General features: G+C 37.1%; 2 protein-coding genes across 4 annotated transcripts in view; both read left to right on the plus strand.

The window, feature by feature from the left end:
* The window catches only part of CUL5 (cullin 5), a 96,618-nt gene that overhangs the window by 21,951 nt on the left and 54,325 nt on the right, over window positions 1–20,342 (plus strand). For all 3 annotated transcript variants that reach the window (XM_033410177.2, XM_033410178.2, XM_004282272.3), the window contains exons 3-4: window positions 12,478–12,577; window positions 20,089–20,265. In XM_033410177.2, the coding sequence (XP_033266068.1) occupies window positions 12,478–12,577; window positions 20,089–20,265 (277 nt within the window). The remainder of the gene's footprint in view (window positions 1–12,477; window positions 12,578–20,088; window positions 20,266–20,342) is intronic.
* Window positions 1,706–7,593, plus strand: LOC101272806 (mitofusin-1-like). The gene is given in 3 exon segments (XM_012537607.3): window positions 1,706–4,321; window positions 4,529–5,563; window positions 5,565–7,593. Coding segments are annotated over 3 exon segments (2,211 nt in total). The 5' UTR covers window positions 1,706–4,103; the 3' UTR covers window positions 6,523–7,593.

Below are 20,342 nucleotides of genomic sequence, written 5' to 3' on the forward strand. Positions count from 1 at the left end.
AGGCAGGCTCCTTGGTTGTGGCACGCTGGCTCCTTAGTTTTGGCATGCAACTCTTAGTTGCGGCATGCATGTGGGATCTAGCTCCCTGATCAGGGATCGAACCTGGGTCCCCTGCCTTGGGAGCGTGGAGTCTTATTCACTGCACCACCAGGGAAGTCCCCAGGGAAGCTTCTTAAAGACTCAGTACCCAGGGTTTTTACTGAGAGAGCTGGTCACAAAGGCAGCTTCTGCCTGACGTGAACCAAAATTCCACATCCTAGACAAAAAGCAAGTGTTGAACATAAATCAGATTTTTTACATAACAGTTTAGGCACAGTGAGCCATTCTTATCAGGAAATGGTGAGAACTCTCACAAAACCCAAGTTCCTATATGTCAGCCAAGGGCCAACCTTGCAACCATGTCTTCCTAAGGATAGTAGTTTCAGACTTAGTATAATTTCTGTGTGTGTGTGTGCACTAGTAAAATACTATATCAATGAGTTGAAGATGTATGACTGAATAATCTATACACATTAGGCTGCTGTGCTCATTTTTTTTCTTTATCACGGAAGAAAATAGTCTAATCCTAAATAACATAGAACTTGTTGCATAATATTAACTTATATCCATGATTCTGCCTTTTGAGAAATTAGAATTCAATAAGAAGCAGCTGAGACCTTTTAAAAATTTCATAGCATTCATGTATATGTATATATTTCTTAAATTATTTGATTAAATGTATTTTATGAACAACGTATTGAATGTGGTGGTTTTTTTTGTTTTGTTTTTGCCAGTTTGTGTTAATAATATGGTTTATCATGTAGAGTAATGCTTATTCTCTGTGCATTCCTGACTGGAAAAAGGAGCATAGTGTGATGGTGTTTCCTGCTTAAAGTATACTTCTAAGCAGAAATAGTACTTGCTACAGTTAGTGGCCTCAGCACATCGTTTTTCAAAATGCTTGATCTCCTTGGAGTTACCCAAGGCTGCTCAATATGTAATCCTTTTAAGTTAAAGGATTCCTTATGTCTTATCATGCCACACCAAAATTATAAGACCTACATTAATTAAAATCTTTCCAAACTTTAGCCTATTTAGCCATATTAATTAATAACCTTTAGGTTAGTTATATCTTTCTAAATCTAAGGTACTAAAATAATGTTATGGTATTAAACTACATTTACTATTTGTTGCCCTTTTCTCATAACCTGTATCATTATTTTTTAGCAGGGGTACTGTTGGTGTTTTGGGTGGTTATGAGATTGTTCTGCATACTGTGGCATGTTTATCACCTCTGGCCTTTACCCTCATAAACTCTAGTAGTGGATACTTTCTGTGTACTCCTCTCCCTACCCCTCATTACTGAAAGAAAAAAAGCTCTCACTTCCAAATGTCTGAGGCAGTACCTCCCTCAGTTGAGAACTGCTGCTTTAGATACATGTTGTTTGGTTTGACTCTGGTTTGTGAAATTGGCTAAAATTTAAAAATAAATTATTTTCAACTTGTGAGACTTTATTTTTAAGAAAATTCATCTTTACTACAAATAATTTTTTTAATGTTTTTCTTGTTCTTAAGCTGGTTTTTAGGATACCACTTTCTCCTGTTTTTTCTCCTATCTCGTCTACCTCATCTCAGTCATCTAAGCTGATCCATCCCTTTTGTGCCCGTTAAGTGTTGGTTTCCTTCAGAGTTCTGTTTTTTTCATATTCTTCAGAGTTCTGTTTTTTTCATATTCTTTTACCTGAGTTCTCATCTATTTAAGCAATCCAGATTATTCTCCAAACTTCCATACCCATGTGACCTATTGTTTCCTGCATACTTAAGTTCCATAAGTACTCCATATTTAGAGTGATGAAAATCTATTTATAGTCTCAAACCAAAAATCTGGAAGCTACCATCAACCTCCTGTTTTTTTACTCCTTCATATCCGCTTGATTACTAGATTTCATAGACTTTTAAGTACCTCTTGAATTTCTTTCCATCCCATCTGTCTTTCCCCCCCACTCTCTTGCCTGAATGATTACAGTAGTCCCGTACTTTCTTTGTTGTATTTCTAGTTATCTATTGCCACACAACAAATTACCCTGAAGATTACCAGCTTAAAATAACAAACATTTATTATCTTACAGTTTCTGAAGGTCTGGAATCTGGTTGCAGCTTAATTGGGTCTTTCTAGCTCAGTATCTCTTAAGAAGTTGCAGTCAAGCTCTAGGCAAAAGAACTAGGCCTATATTCAACTAGGAGTGAATGATCTTCAAAGCTTACTCATGTGATTGTTGGCAGGCCTCAGTTCTTCACTAGCTGCTCAGTTCCTCACTGTGTAGAACTCTCCATAAAGCTGTTTACTGTGTGGCAGCTTGCTTTCCCCAGAGCAAGAGAGAGTGTTCCCAAGACAGAAGTCATGGTGTTTTATAACATAATTTTGGAAGTTACAAACCATTATTTCTTTTCTTTTTTTTTTTAATTGGAGTATAGTTTATTTACAATGTTGTGTTAGTTTCAGGTGTACAGCAAAGTGAACCAGTTATACATATATCGATTTTTTTTAAAGATTCTTTTCCCATATAGACCATTTTAGAGTATTGAGTAGAGTTCCCTGTACTATACAGCAGGTTCTTATTAGTTATCTATCTTATATATAGACCTTCATTTCTTCTGTATGCTGTTGATCACACAGACAAATGCTTTGTACACTGTAGGAGGGAACTGTACATGGGTATGAATGCCATCCAGGAGACGAGGATCATTAGGGGCCATCCTAGAGACTGTACCTTCAGAGGAAATAGATGATGCAAGGTTTAGAAGATAGCTCAAAAAGCATTCCAGTTATATCATTAGAGAGGAATAAAATGAAAGAGACTACTTTGAAAATGAAATAGTCAAAATAAGGACCTTTGAAATAAAAGAGCTAAATAAAAAAAGATTGAATTAGTAATACAAAAAATAAAACCAAAGAGTCCTCCCTGAATGTAGAGCAAAGTATGGAAAATTAAATAAAAATGAAGACATATTTAGGACAGCTTTAGAATTGGGCTAACTTATACTTAAAAGGGGTTCCAGAAGGAAAGGACAGAAAGTAGAGGAGAGAATATAGCCCCAAAGGATAAGAAGAAAATTTCCCAGGGCTGAAATCTTGTATCTCTCCCCCCAACCCTCCAGATCTTCATATTGAAAGTGCTAAAAACCATGCCTACACATGTCCTTAATTTCAGAATTCCAAGGATAAAGAAAATAATCTAATTGTTGGAGGGAAAATTACCTTTCAAGCGAAACAGACTGGCCACACTCTTTTCATTGGCCAAATTGAATGCAGGAGGCTGACGCAGTTTTCTTTAAATATTTAAAGGGAAATTATTTTGAACTTAGTATGCTGTACCTAGTCAAGTTTTCAATCATGTTTAAGGCGAGATGAACATGTTTTCAGACAAGTAAGTATTTAGAAGATTTAAGGATCCTGCAGAAATGAAACAGATACCCTTTTCTCCACTATTACCAACACTGACCATTAAAGAAATTGAACTTTACTGAACTAAACTGAAGGAGGTACTCTTGAACTGGGAATCCTGACCATGAAATGAATATGAATAGAAAAAAGCAGACACCATCTATCCAAAACCATAAAAAAGTACAAATTGAAACATTTTAGCTTATAAAAATTGTCCCACAGAAACCAACTATGAAGTAGAAAACAAATACAGCACTCCGAACTGAGTTCAGTATCCTCACACAACCATGTGGGGTTATAAAACAAACTTGAACGGAAAATTCAAAAGCTAAGGAGAGAAATCAGCAAAAGTGGAGGAAATAATGAAATGAAAATTGAACTCAGAAAACAAATAGAACAAGACAAAATCTTATCTGAAATCGATCATCTCAGTAGATGAAGAAAAAACAGAGATAATCTTTCCAAAATAAAACAGAAAAATGAAAATATTCTTTAAACTGATAAAGATCACCTGTAAGTAATCTAGCAGCAATATCCCAGTAATAGTATGTTGGAAGCATTCCATTTAAATTGGGAATAAGAGCCCAGTCTCCCAGCCTCTCTTGGGAGAATGAGGCAGCTTGAGGGCTGTGGCTGAGTTGCAGTTGCTGGGTGACAAGTCGGAGCCGGGACAGGCATAATGGCAGAAACTGCTTCTCCACTGAAGCACTTCGTGCTGGCTAAGAAGGCAATTACAGCACTCTTTGACCAGTTACTGGAGTTTGTTACAGAAGGATCACATTTTGTTGAAGCAACGTACAAGAATTCAGAACTTGACCGAGTAGCTACTGAGGATGATCTGATAGAAATACAGAGGTATAAAAATAAGCTTTCCATCATTGGTGAGGAGACATGAAAGTGGCATTTTTTTTTTTTTTTTTGCGGTATGCGGGCCTCTCACTGTTGTGGCCTCTCCCGTTGCGGAGCACAGGCTCTGGACGCGCAAGCTCAGCGGCCATGGCCCACAGGCCCAGCCGCTCCACGGCATGTGGGATCCTCCCGGACCGGGGCACGAACCCGTGTCCCCTGCATCGGCAGGCGGACTCTCAACCACTGTGCCACTAGGGAAGCCCCGAAAGTGGCATTTTTTGGCAGGACAAGCAGTGGGAAGAGCTCTGTTATCATTGCCATGTTGTGGGATAAAGTCCTCCCTAGTGGAATTGGACATACAACCAGTTGCTTCCTGAGTGTTGAAGAGACGGATGGAGATAAAGCCTGTCTCATGACAGAAGGGTCACATGAAAAAAAGAATGTGAAGACAGTTAAGCAGCTGGCCCATGCCCTTCATATGAACAAAGACTTGAAAGCTGGCTGTCTTGTACATGTGTTTTGGCCAAAGGCAAAATGTGCCCTCTTGAGAGATGACCTGGTTTTAGTGGATAGTCCAGGTACAGATGTCACTACAGAGCTGGATAGCTGGATTGGTAAGTTTTGCTTAGATGCTGATGTCTTCGTTTTGGTTGTAAACTCCAAATCAACTCTAATGAACACTTAAAAACAGTTTTTTCACAAGGTAAATGAACGACTTTCCAAGCCTAATATTTTTATTCTGAATAATCGTTGGGATGCCTCTGCATCAGAGCCAGAATATATGGAAGATGTATGCAGACAGCTCATGGAAAGATGCCTACATTTCTTGGTGGAGGAGCTCAAAGTTGTGGATCCTTTAGAATCATGGAATCGTAACTTTTTTGTTTCTGCAGAGCAAGTTCTTAGTGCTAGAAAGCACAAAGCCCAGGGGATGCCAGAAGGTGGTGGGGCACTTGCAGAAGGATTTCAGGCAAAATTACAGGAGTTTCAGAATTTTGAACAAATCTTTGAGGAGTGTATCTTGCAGTCAGCAGTGAAAACAAAGTTTGAACAGCACACTATCAGAGCTAAACAGATACTAGAAACTGTGAAAAACATAATGGATTCAATAAACGTGGCAGCAGCAGAGAAAAGGGTTTATTCAGTAGAAGAGAGGGAAGACCAAATTGGTAGACTGGACTTTCTCCGAAACCAGATGAACCTTTTAACATTGGATGTTAAGAAAATAATCAGGGAGGTTTCAGAGGAGGTTGCAAATAAGGTTTCATGTGCAATGACAGATGAAATTTGTTGACTCTGTTTTTGTTGATGAATTTTGTTCTGAGTTTCATCCTACTCTAAGTGTATTGAAAGTATATAAAAATGAGTTAAATAAGCACATAGAAGATGGAATGGGAAGAAATTTGGCTGATCAGTGCACCAATGAAGTCAATGCTTCAATGCTTCAATCCCAGCAAGAAATTATTGGAAATCTGAAGCCATTACTTCCAGCTGGTATGCAGAATAAACTACATACACTGATTCCTTGCAAGAAATTTGATCTCAGTTATGACCTAAATTGCCACAAGTTATGTTCAGATTTTCAAGAGGGTATTGTATTTCATTTTTCCTTGGGCTGGTCTTCCCTTGTCCATTGTTTCTTGGGCCCTACAAATGCTCAGCGGGTGCTTCTAGGATTATCAGAGCCTATCTTTCAGCTTCCCAGATCTTTAGCTTCTACTCCCACTGCTCCTACCAATCCAGCGTCACAGGAAGAACTCATGGTTACCTTAATAACAGCATTAGCTTCTCTTACGTCTAGAACTTCTATGGGCATCATTGTTGTTGGAGGAGTGATTTGGAAAACTGTAGGCTGGAAACTCATATCTGTTTCATTAAGTATGTATGGAGCTTTGTATCTTTATGAAAGGCTGACTTGGACCACCCGTGCCAAGGAGAGAGCCTTTAAACAGCAATTTCTGAATTACGAAACTGAAAAACTGCAAATGATTGTTAGCTTCACAAGTGCCAACTGCAGCCATGAAGTACAACAGGAAATGGCGACCACTTTTGCTTGCCTGTGCCAACAAGTTGATACTACACAAAGACATCTAGAAGAGGAAATTGCTAGATTTTCCAAAGAAATAGATCAATTGGAGAAAATATAAAACAATTCGAAGTGCTTAAGAAATAAAGCTGTTCAACTTGAAAACAAGCAGGAGAATTTTACTAAGCAGTTTCTACATTCAGGCAATGAAGAAGAATCTTAACAATAGAGATTGCTTTGGTGATCATGATAGGAGAAAATGGAACTTGGAAGATTGGGACAGTTATTTTTATGAAGTGACTTTAAATATGAATTCTACTAACTATACCTAAATAGCAAATCCTTGAGTAGATCCTGGTATTGATCTATCTCAGGATGTTTGCATTTCTGAAAAGTGTTGTGATGTCTCTTTTAGTTTTAATTTTGGATAAAGAAAAATCCTTTGATACGTGAAAATGATGAATTAGTTTAAAGCAAAAGAACCAACTCTGTGACCCCTGAGGGGTGGGGCCTTTCTCTTAATTAGGGCTCTCTTTGTTTTTGATTCTGAAAAACTCTGCTTCCTGGCATCCAGTAGTTAGAGAATGCTCCTTTCATCTTCTTTCTCAAAACGAATTTTTGATGCCTACTTCAACGGGAATAGTCACATTTTTGTTTTATAAACTGCATTGCTCTAACCACAAAGGAGTGTGGAAATGTTCTTGAGTGTATTATTTATGCAGGTTACAATCACTTTTGCCATTCTGGCAGACGTGTAAACCACTAATAAATAATACTGTTTTTACTCTCTTATTCCCTTTAAAACTGATGTAAAACAGTAAAAGAAATAAAAATAAAATGAATAAGACAAAGTATCTGCACACTTCATTTTAATTTCCTCTAGGTTTAGAAATTTGTTGCCATAGAATTGTAAGTAGTATGCTTATATTTTATATGTGGTCATATCTCATTTTTTAAATCCCTAATCCTACATATTTTCTTTAATATCCATATTAAGGAGTTGATCCACTTTATAGGTCTTTTCACATAATCAAGCTATAAAAATTACTTTGATATGATACATCAAAACGTATTGGATCCAACTGTGCAGTGCTTAAATGCTAAGGAGTTCATAGCCTTTGATGCGTATATTAGACAAAAAAAGCTAAAAATGCATGGTCTAAGTAAACCTGAAGAAAGTAAAAGGAGGAAAGACAAAAGACAAAATTAATGAAATACAAAATAATTGTGAATAGAGAAAAGAAAAAAGGTAAAAATTTGTTATTTGGAAAGAGTAATATTTATTCCATTTTTGTTTATTACTATGTTTATAATTTGCTTCCTTATTAGTGTTTTCTTCCTGGTTTCTTCGATTTATTTTGTCTTTTGATTTCTTAGTTCTTTTATTGAATTCTTAATTTTAAAATTCTTTTTAATATTTTTCTTTACAATGAAAGCTTTCAAGCTACACATTTTTTCCTTAATATTGCTTTTATTGTCACCATAGTTTCTGTGGTATTCAGGGTTTTCCTTTTTATTTCTTTCTTACAGATTCTATTTTTAAAAAATTTTACTTTAGTTTTTGGCTGCGTTGGATCTTTGTTGCTGTGCATGGGTTATCTCTAGTTGTGGCGAGCATGGGCTACTCTTCGTTGTGGTGCGTGGGCTTCTCATTGGCGTGATGTCTCTTGTTACAGTGGCTTCTCTTGTTGTGGAGCATAGCTCTAGGCATGCAGGCTCAGTAGTTGCAGCACGTGGGCCCCAGAGTGTGCAGGCTTCCGTAGTTGTGGCACATGGGCTCTAGGGTGCGCGGGCTTCAGTAGTTGTATCACGTGGGCTCAGTAGTTATGGCTCTTGCGCTTTAGAGCACAGGCTCAGTAGTTGTGGTACACGGGCTTAGTTACTCCGTGGCATGTGGGATCTTCCCGGACCAGGGCTTGAACCCGTGTCCCCTGCATTGGCAGGAGGATTCTTTTTTTTTTTTTTTTGGCAGGAGGATTCTTAACCACTGCGCCACTAGGGAAGCCCCTTTATTTCTTTCTTGATTGTTAGTAATTTTTCTTTTTGTTTTCCTTTAATCCATGCATTATCTAGGAGCTTAAATTTCTAGATAGTGAAATTTTTAATTATTTATGGATTATAATCAGAGAAATAGCCTATAAAATTATCTTCTTAAAATTTTGTATGTATGCATGTGCTCTTAGGAAAAAATTATATTTTTGTGAGTTGCAAGAATCTCTACCTAATAAATCATAGCCATTAATTGTATTTTTTTTGGCTGTGCCATACGGCTTGTGGGATCTAAGTTTCCCGACCAGGGATTGAACCTGCGTCTCCTGCGCTGGAAGGCAGATTCTTTACCACTGGACCACCAGAGAAGTCCCCAGAATACCTATTTTTTGCACCAGGGTCACACTATTTCTCTTTTACTTCCTGTTTAACTTGAGGAAGTTGAAATACTTTGGAATATTTCTTACCTCTTCTTCTCTCATCCCTTCTGTCTGTCCTCTTGAAACCTTTAAAAAGTTTTTACTTCATCATTCTCCCACTCCCCAACCACTTGATTTTTCTAATATAGTTAAGTATTTAAAAAGAATTCCCTGGGGGACTTCCCTGCTGGCGCAGTTGTTAAGAATCTGCCTGCCAATGCAGGGTACACGGATTTGAGCCCTGTTCCGGGAAGATCCCACGTGCTGTGGAGCAACTGAGCCTGTGTGCCACAACTACTGAGCATGCACTCTAGAGCCTGTGTGCCACAACTACTGAAGCTGTGCGCCTAGAGCCTGTGCTCCACAACAGGAGAAGCCACTGCAACGAGAAGCCTGTGTGCAGCAACGAAGACCCAACGCAGCCAAAATAAATAAATAAACAAATAAACAAAATATTTTAAAAATAAATAAATAAAATAAAAAGAATTCCCTGGGACTTCCCTGGTGGTCCAGTGGTTAAGATTCCATGCTCCCAATTCAGGGGGCCTGGGTTTGAACCCTGGTCAGGGAACTAGATCCCACATGCCACATCGAAGATCCTGCACATGGCAATGACGATCCAGTGTGCTGCAACTAAGACCTGGTGCAGCCAAATAAATAAATACATAAATAAATATTAAAAATAAATAAAAAGAATTTCCCTTAACAGCATGTCTCTTTTTAAAAACACTTAGTTATGGGCTTCCCTGGTGGCGCAGTGGTTAAGAATCTGCTTGCCAATGCAAGGGACACGGGTTCGAGCCCTGGTCCGGGAAGATCCACATGCCGCGGAGCAACTGAGACCGTGTGCCATAACTACTGAGCCTGTGCTCTAGAGCCCGTGAACCACAACTACTGAAGCCCACGCACCTAGACCCCGTGCTCAGCAACAAAGAGAAGCCACCGCAATGAGAAGCCCGCGCACTGCAACAAAGAGTAGCCCCCACTCACCGCAACTAGAGAAAGCCCGTGCACAGCAACGAAGAGCCTACACAGCCAAAAATAAATAAATAAATAAATCTTAAAAAAAAAAAAAAGGTAAAGTGCATCAACGAGAAGTACATCCAACTATATGAGTAAATAGTAGAAACGTGTTGAGTAAAAAAATTATTTGAAAAAATTATTTGATATAATTTCTATAACGTTCAGAAACCCTCATAGTATGTTGTAAAACTTGAAAATAAAATGACAGTTTCAGGCTTAGTTACTTCTGGGGATGGATGAGAGAGTAGGATTAGGGAGAGGAACATAGAGGTCTTTAAGGGTATTATCATCATACAGTCCTCAAGTATATTACAATACATTCCTCAAAATGTGTATGAAAATTGACCAGGAGACTTGACATGTTCTATTGTGTGGTGGTGAGAAGTATTGTGTTTCAAATAAGAATGTATTGAAGATATTCTTCCATGATGTAACAACATATAGGAGCACCTGGAGGTTGAGGAAAGGGAGCTGGAGAAGATGTATTGATCACAAGTTTGACTCTTTCCTGGGTACCCAACTCAACACCATTCCCTCTTGCCTTATGAGACTCAAGTCACGTTTGAGCCCTTCTGACATGTACCTGCAGTGGGTATGAGTAATCCTATTTTGGGGAGGTATGGAACTCCTTTGATGGGTGACTTTTGCTCTAAAACTCTTAAATAGCTTTACCAAACTTTCTTAGAACTGCTGTGTAGTCTAAGACTCTTGCTACCCAACCTTCATCCTTCCTACTCTTCCCTACAGGGATCAGACCAGCATTGTGAGCTTATGTTTTGCCCAGCTTCTTGTAGCTCACTTCCCATTGTCCCTCACAGGCATTACCCTCAATCAATCTCTCTTGCATGTCTGATCCCATCTCTTTTTTGGGAAACCTAAACCACTGCATGGGTCAATATGTGTGAAGTGCTTGGTACATCATAAGCAGTCAATACATGCTAGTTTGTGTTATAGTAAATTAAGTAAGAGATGATGGTAATTTTGACTGTGGTAGTGGTGATGGATGGAAATGTCCAAATTGGAGAGACATTTAGCTGATGGATACAATAGGACTGTGATTGAATTATAAAAGGGTTAGTTTGCCCAGTTTCTTGCTTATCACTCCCCACTTCACACTTGACAGCCAAGCCACACTGATTTGTTAATAGTTCACTGCATACACCCTAGTGATCTATAGTTCTTTACTCACATTGTGACTTCATAAAATATCCTTCCCCCACCCTCTTTTGCCTGGCAAAATCCTACTTGTTCATTGAGATAAGCTTAGGAATCAACTCTTCCAGGGAGTCTTCCCTTTTTCTCTTTACCAGTCACTTCCATCCTTTCCTTCTCCTTGGGTTCCTAAACCGTCTTACGTTTATAGGCTTAGTAGTCGTAAACATTGAAATATAATCAATCTATTTTTGTATCAGTTTCTTCTTTTAGACTCTAGATTTCTTTAGCCATGAGGTGAGATTGCAGAGGTATTACAGGGGTCAATTAACCATTTTGTACTTTATTCAAAGAGCAATGGGAAACCGTTGGAGGACTTGAAATATAGAGGCAGTAAGATGTAATTTGAGTGTTATGATGATCACTTTAGCTACTGTTGGATGGATTAGAGGGGTGCAAGAGTAAATTAAGGGAAATGGTTTGATGTGGGCTCTAGAGCCCAATTGCCCGTGTAATTGCCATATACTAGCTGGGTAATCTTGGGAATGTTACTTAACCTTTCTTTGCCTCAGTTTCCCCATCTGTAAAATGGCAATAAAATAGTACTACTTCAGGGTTGCTGTGAAGGTTAAGTGAGTTAAAACAGCTCAGAATAGTATTTGGCATATAGTAAGCAGTTAGCTGTTACCTATTATCTTGTTATTTAACAGATATTTGTGTGCTTACTACATCTGCTCTGGTCCAGATACCACTATTAAGCCGAATTTAACAAATGATGAAAGCAAGTTCAAATTAATATGCAGACAGAACTTTAGATTATAATTATGTCCCTAAGAATCTGAATGTAAAACAGACTATTTGGCCATTGTTATAATGTTACAATTCTAGAGATATTTTTTGGTTTTTTTGACATTTTTTATGGTAGGAGCTCTATAAAGTACTGGGGAACATTTTTTGAATAAAAGAATCCCCAGTATAAGACTCTATCCTTTTGTTATGTTTCCCTGCTCTACAATATAGTAATTAAAAAATTCTCTCTGTGAACATGTATTAATATTAAATATATTTCTATAATGAATGATCTTTGGGTAAAATATGTCAGATTTATAGTTTAAAGAGCTTTTGTTTCTGTTTATTTTAAATAAAGGAGGCACAGTGGTAATTGATGTGTAAATGTGATGAATGTATGGGGGAAACTAGGAATTTTGCTGTAATGGTATTTAAATTACAAATTTTCTAAAAAAGGATAGTTTATATATATTGTGTTATATATTAAAGGATTTATACTTGTCTTTGCACAAGAAAATATTGATAGTATTTAACTTTGGGAATCTGATTGGGAGATCCTTTTATAATTTAAAAATTTAATCAGTAAGTGGCAAAGATTTAAGGAAAGCAATGACAAAGAAAATAGAAGCAAATGTTTATATATGAGATGGCTTACAAAGAATGCTTGGTTCATGTGAATGGATTCAAGCACCCTTGAATGGTCCATGGAAGGGTGTCCATGGTCCATGGAAACTGTATTGAAACAGAACAGAGTTCTTTGTTCTTTTTCCAGTGTTAATGTTTGTTTACCTGCTTTATTTTTACAGGGATGTACATGCAGTCTGTCTCTGGGATGATAAAGGCCCAGCAAAAATTCATCAGGCTTTAAAAGAAGATATTCTTGAGTTTATTAAGCAAGCACAGGCAGTAAGTTTTGCATCTATATATTATTTAAGACTTTACTCAGAGAATATCATATTTTCTGATTTTGAATGTAGGGCTTCCTGAAGTAATTTTAAAATATCACATTAACTTTTTTTTTTTTCACATTAACTTTTGACACACTTGGCTAAATAAATTTTTTAATGAAATGATTGTCATTTGTTGTTTTCCCCCCCCCCCCACTGACATTTCTTTCAAAAGAATATATTATTATCCTCAATTAAAATGTGCTATAAAAAGAATTTCATTTTTAATACATTCTTTAGAAATCCCCACCACCATTATTTTTTGGCCACACATCAGTTCACATAAATTATTTTTTTCCTCACAATTAATACTTACTCTTTTCAAGCTGACAGCAATTTTCTTCAATTCTCAATACTTCTCCGACTGTAATTCTTGGACTGTCCTTTGCATTGCTGCTGCTGAGCTGAAATTCAGCACTCTTGAGTTGATGATATGTATAAGTGTTTAATATTATTGAAATGAAGATACAGCTCATTTAGGCATTAGGTCAGTTATGCAAGAGCTAGTTTGTTTTTGTCTTTATTAACACCTTTGTTTTTTGGGAAAAATTAATGCAGAGGTAAAGTATTATTTCAGATCAACTCTGGCATCACTAATGCATCCTTTACCACTTTGGAGAAGGGCCTAAAGACATGAGATTATTTTCCTTTCTATAAAATGAAGTTTGAAAACTAGAGAGCTAGAATTTGTTATTCTTTATTTGAAATTTTACATCATTGTCTTGTACAACATTAGTAAAAGTCTGTTAGAAATCTTGTTAATATTAATAAGTGTTAGCAGTTGGAAATTAAAAATGAATATATAACTTAAAGGAAGATACTGAAATTGAATATATGATTGGTATATATTTAATTGTTAGTAGCCACTACCATGATAAAATAAGAATGATGTCACATTGGATGTTACTTACAAAATGAAATGTTTTATTGATGACACCATTAATTCTGCTGTCTTGATAAATGATTGTTTAAAAATTAGAGTTTTATAAGGAAATTTTTTTTTTAGGAAATTATCTTTTAATGAAAATAAATCATCAGGTTTGCTTAGAAAAATTAAATGTTTCAATATCACAGTTTAATCAAAACATACATTTTTCTAGAACTGATTTAGGAAAACAGTTTCTGCTTGCATTGGAAAGCATATCAGCTTATCTGTTTATGACTTTTAGTGAAGATAAATTATGTTTATTTCAAATTGATAGAGCATTATTCCTTAGTTTCTGGAAATGGGCTCACAAAGAATCATCTTAGAAATATACTTCACACTAGAAAACAGAGTATGTTCAGGGTTTGGAATGATGTTTGGAACGATCCAGAAAAGTTTGGAATGTAGACCTTAGCAAAAACTCGAGGATGGGATTTAGTGCCACTAATTCAGAGCAGTTAAATTCCAGGACTGGCAGTGCCAGACATGGGTGTATAATTTTAAAACATTTAAAAACTTTTAAGAAGATCTAGCTTTGTGAGTTTACTAGTCAATTACTAGACTAATTGAGTTTATCCTGTTAGGAAGGACCAAATCTCCCAAATAGGACAGTGAGCATTAAAATGTTTATTATAGCATTATTGAAAATGACGAAAAGAAATAAAAATAAATATGCAATGCTTGGAAAGTTATTAGGATATTGAATTTTTTCTTGTTTTGTTTGTTTTGTTTTTAAGATTAACGTAACCCTTCTATTTGTATTGGGTTGGCCAAAAAGTTCGTTCGGGTTTCCTGTAACGACATATGGAAAAACCTGAACAAACTTTTTGGCCAACCCAATACATAATTCTGTGGCTTAGCAGTTTGGGCTAGACTCACCTGATTTTGCCTGAGCTTATTAATATGGCAGCAGTAAGGCTCTTCAGGGACTGGATGGTCTAAGAGAGCTTTTCTCATATTCCTGGTGTTTGGTACCATCCTGGCTTCCCTCTGGGGCTTTTTCCCCCTCACATGGTTTCTTGTTCTCAAGAAAACAGTCTTTGAGGTGTGATAGTGTAATCTTGCAAATCTCTTCAGGTCTTGGCTCAGAAGTCTCACAATGTCACATCTACAGCATTTTGTTGGTCACAGTTAGTCACAGGACCAGCTAAAGTCCATCCAGTGGTGGAGAAATAGACTAGGATCTTTAAAAAAAAAAAAAAATTGAAATATAATTTCCATACCAGATTTCACGCTTTTAATAAGTGTATAATTGTGTGTGTTTTAGTATATTCATAAAGTTGTACAACCATCACCCACTAATTTTAGAACATTTTCATCAGCCCATATAGAAACTTTGTACCCATTAGCAGTTACTTCCGCATGACCCCCCCCCCCCCACTTTGGCAAACACTAGTCTACTTTCTGTCCCTATGGATTTGTTTATTCTGGACATTTCCTATAAATGGAATCCTACAATATGTGGCCTTTTATGACTGACTTCTTTCACTTGGGATAATGTTTTCAAGGTTCATCTATATTGTAGCATTTAGCACTATTTCATTCCTTCTTATGGCAGAATAATATTCCGTTGTATGACTGTGCTGTATTTTGTTTACCTGTTTGTCATTGATAGACATTGGGTTCTCACTATTTTTTGTCTGTTTTGAATAATGCTGCTGTGAACATTTGTGCACAAGTTTTGTTTTAGGTATCATTGACACATAACATGATACTAGTTTCAGGTGTATGACATAATGATTCAATATTTGTATGTACTGCAAAATGATCACCACAGTAAGTCTACTTTCACATCCGTCACCATATGTAGTTACAAATTTTTTTTCTTGTGATGAGAACTTCTGAGATTTACTCTTCTTAGCAGCTTTCAAATGTGTACTACAATATTTTTTTTTTTTTTCGGTACGCGGGCCTCTCACCGCTGTGGCCTCTCCCGTTGCAGAGCACAGGCTCCGGACACGCAGGCCCAGTGGCCACGGCTCACGGGCCCAGCTGCTCCGCGGCATGTGGGATCCTCCCTGACTGGGGCACGAACCCGCGTCCCCCGCATCGGCAGGTGGACTCTCAACCACTGCGCCACCAGGGAAGCCCATACTACAATAATATTAACTGTAGTCACCATGCTGTACATTACACCTCTGTGACTTTTTAATTTTTTAAATTTATTATTTATTTTTGGCTGCATTGGGTCTTCATTGCTGCACGTGGGCTTTTCTCTAGTTGCTGCACGTGGGCTCTAGTTGCTGCACGTGGGCTTTTCTCTAGTTGTTGTGGTGCATGGGCTTCTCATTGCAGTAGCTTCTCTTGTTGTAGAGTACAGACACTAGGCACGCGTGCTTCAGTAATTGTGGCATGCATGCTCAGTAGTTGTGGCTTGTGGGCTCTAGAGCACAGGCTCAGTAGTTGTGGCTCATGGGCTTAGTTACTCCGGGGCATGTGGGATCTTCCCAGACCAGGGCTGGAACCTGTGTCTCCTGCATTGGCGGGTGGATTCTTAACCACTGTGCCACCAGGGAAGTCCCCCTAATTTATTTTTATAACTGGAAGTTTGTACCTTTTGACCCCCTTCACCCATTTTGATCCCTCTCCTCCCCATCCCTCTGCCTGGCAATCACCAATCTGTTCTCTGTATCTGTGAGCTTGGCGGGGGGGGGTTGTTGGGTTTTTTGGGTTTTGGGGGGTTTGTTTTTTGATTCCACATGTAAGTGAGATCATAAGGTATTTGTCTTTGTCTGACTTATTTCACTAAGCGTAATGCTCTCAAGGTATCCATGTTGTCACAGATGGCAAGATTTCATTCTCTTGTATGGCTAAATGATATTCTATTGTGTCTATATACCACATTTTCTTTATCAGTTCATCCATTGTTGGACATTTAGATTGTTTCCATGTCTTGGCTGTTGTAGATAATGCTGAAGTGAACATGGGGGTACATATATCATTTTGAATTAGTGTTTTTGTTTTCTTTGGATAGATACCAAGAAGTGGAATTGCTGGAAAATATGATAATTCTATTTTTAATTTTTTGAGGAATCCCATGCTGTTTTCCGTAGTGGCTGCACCAATTTACATTCCCACCAACAATGTACAAGGGTTTCCTTTCTCCACATCCTCAACAACACTTATTTGTTGTCTTTTTGATAATAACCATTCTAACAGGGATGGGGTGATGTCTTATTGTGGTTTTGACTTGCATTTTTCTAGTGATTAGTGATGTTGAGCATCTTTTCATGTACCTGTTGGCCATCTCTGTGTCTTTGGGAAAATGTCTATTCAGATCCTCTGCTCATTTTTTTAAAAATTAGTTTATTTATTTATTTATTTTGGCTGCATCTTCGTTTTGGCTGTGTCTTCGTTGCTGAGCGCAGGCTTTCTCTAGATGTGGTGAGCAGGGGCTACTTTTCGCTGTGGTGCTGGGGCTTCTCATTGCAGTGGCTTCTCTGGTTGTGGAGCATCGGCTCAGTTGTGGCTTACGGGCTCTAGAGTGCAGGCTCAGTAGTTGTGGCACAGGGGCTTAGTTGCTCCATGGCATGTAGGTTCTTCCCAGACCAAGGATCAAACCCACGTCCCCTGCATTGGCAGGTGGATTCTTAACCACTGTGCCACTAGGGAAGTCCCTCTGTTCATTTTTAATCAGAATTTTTTTTTTTTGCTATTGAGTTGTGTGAGTTCTTTATATATACTTTGCATATTAACCCCACATCAGATATATGATTTGCAAATATTTTCTCCCATAGGTTGCCTTTGTTTTGTTAATGGTTTCGTTTGATGTGCAGAAGCTTTTTAGTTTGATGTAGTCCCATTTGTTTAGTTTTGCTTTTATACCTTTGCTTTTGGTGTCAAATCCAAAAGATCATCACCAAGACTGGTGTCAAGGAATTTGCTACCTATGTTTTCTTTTAGAAGTTTTATGGTTTCAGGTCTTATGTTCAAGTCTTTAACTCATTTTGAGTTAATTTTTGTAAGATAGTTGTCTAATTTCATTCTTTTGCATGTGGCTGTCCAGTTTTCCTAACACCATTTATTGAAGAGACTGTTCTTTCCCCACATATATTTTGACTCCTCTGTCATAAACTAATTGACCAACTATGCGTGGGTTTATTTCTGAGCTTTCTGTTTTGTTCCGTTGATCTGTGTGGTCTGTTTTTATGCCAATACCATACTGTTTGGATTACTAGCTTTGTAATGTAATTTGAAATCAGAAAGCATGATGCCTCCAGCTTTGTTCTTATTTCTCAAGACTGCTTTGGCTATCTGGGGTCTTTTATGGTTCCATACAAATTTTAGGATTCTTGGCTCTATTTCTGTGAAAAATGTCATTGGAATTTTGATAGGGATTGCACTGAATCTGTACTACTTTGAGTAGTGTGGACATTTTATTTATTTATTTATTTTTATTTATTTTGGCTGCCCTGCATCTTAGTTTTGGCATGCAGGATCTTCATTGTGACGTGTGGACTTCTTAGTTGTGGCATGCAAACTCTTAGTTGTGGCATACATGTGGGATCTAGTTCCCCGACCAGGGATCGAACCTGGGCCCCCTGCATTGGGAGTGTGGAGTCTTACCCACTGGACCACCAGGGAAGTCTCAGTGTGGACATTTTAACAATAGCATTGTAACAGTCTGTGAGCACAGAATATCTTTTCATTTATTTGTGTCTTATTCAGTTTCTTTCATCAGTGTTTCAGTGTAGGTCTTTCACCTCTATAGTTAAATTTATTCTTAGGTATTTTATTCTTTTTGATGTGATTTTAAACAGGATTCTTTCCCCCTAATTTCTCTTTTTTGGTAGTTTGTTATTAGTGTATAGAAACTCAACAGATTTTTGTATGTTGATTTTTCTATCCTGCAACTTCACTTAATTCATTTGTTATTTTTTGGTGGAGTCTTTAGTGTTTTTCTGTATATAATATCATGTCATCTGCAAATAGTGACAGTTTTATTCCTTTCTTTCCAATTTGGGTGCATTTTATTTCTTTTTCTTGCCTAATTGCTCTGGACAAGATTTCAAGTACTGCTTTGAATAGGAGTGGTGAGAGTAGGCATCCTTGTCTTATTCCAGATCTTAGAAGAAAAGATTTCAGCTTTTCACCATTGAATATGATGTTAGCTGTGAGCTTGTCATATATGGCCATTATTACATTGGGGTGCATTCCCTCTATACGTTTTTGAGAGTTCTTAATCATAAATAGATATTGCATTTTGTCAAATCCTTTTTCTGCATCTATTGAGATGATCGTATGAGTTTTAGTCATTCTGTTAATGTGGTGTATCACACTGATTAATTAGTGAATGTTGACCCATCCTTGCATCCCTGGAGTAAATCCCACTTGATCGTGGTGTATGATCCTTTTAATGTGCTGTAGAATTTGGCTTGCTAGTATTTTTTTTTTCAGAATTTTTACATCTGCATTTATTAGGGATTCTGGCTTGTAATTTTCTTTTTTTGTGGCATCTTTGTCTGATTTTGGTATCAGGGTAATACTAACCTTATAAAATGAGTTTGGAAGTGTTCCCTGGTTTTTGGAAGAGTTTAAGAAGGATTGGTGTTAGTTCTGGTTTAAATGTTTGGTAAGATTCACCAGTGAAGCCATCTGATCCTGGACTTTCATTTGTTGGGAATTTTTTGATTATGAATTCAGTCTTGATAACTTACCAGTAATCTATCAGATTTTTTTTTCCTCACCATTGAGCTTTTTTGATTATATGTTTCCAGGAATTTATCCATTTCTTATAGGTTGTCAGATTTGTTGGTGTTTAATTGTTTGTAATAGTCTCTCATGATCCTTTGTATATCTGTGGTATCAGTTGTAACATCTCCTCTTTCATCTTTGATTTTAGTTATTTGTGTCCCCTTCTTGGTGAGTGTGCACAAGTTTTTTGTGGTTTTTTTTTTTTTTTTTTTGGTACACAGATGTTTATAGCAGCATTATTCATTATAGCCAAAGGTGGAAATGACCCAAATGTTCATCAGTGGACAAACAGATAAAAAAAGTGTGGTATGTCCATAAAATGGAATAGTATTTAGCAGTAAAACAGAATAAAGTACTGACATATACTACAACTTGGACAAGCCCTGAAAAACTATGCCATATAAAAGGAGTCAGTCATAAAAGTCTACATATTATATAATCTCATTCATATGAAAGTCCAGAATAGGCAAATACATAGACACAGAAAACAGATTAGTGGTTGCTTAGGGCTGGGCGGGGAGCGGGGGAACTAGGAAGGGAGGAAGGTAGGAAGGTAATAGCTAAAGGATATAGGGGGTTTTTAATTGAAGTATAATCGACATATAACATTTTATTGGTTTCAGGTGTACAACATGATTCGATATATGTATATATTGTGAAATGTTCATTACAGTAAGGCTATGTGAACAAGTTTTAATTTCTCTTTGATATATATATATGTTTTAATTTCTTTTGGGTATAATATAGGTTATACAGTAAATAAAATATTTTAAATTTATGGCATGAATGTGTTCCATTATTCTTTAAAGCTCCTGTATTTATTTAAAATTGGTATGATTCTTTGTTTTCAGCGAGTACTGAGCCATCAAGATGATACAGCTTTGCTAAAAGCTTATATTGTTGAATGGCGAAAATTCTTCACACAGTGTGATATTTTACCGAAGCCTTTCTGTCAACTAGAGATTACTTTAATGGGTAAACAGGGCAGCAATAAAAAATCAAATGTAGAAGACAGTATTGTTCGAAAGGTAAGTTAGTTTTCCCATTTTTCCCTAATGTTCTTCAGAAATAGGGTGAGTTGAAGACTTTTGAAAGAAATTTACAC

Source organism: Orcinus orca, chromosome 8 (genome assembly GCF_937001465.1).
Source record: "Orcinus orca chromosome 8, mOrcOrc1.1, whole genome shotgun sequence".
Lineage (NCBI taxonomy): Eukaryota > Metazoa > Chordata > Mammalia > Artiodactyla > Delphinidae > Orcinus > Orcinus orca.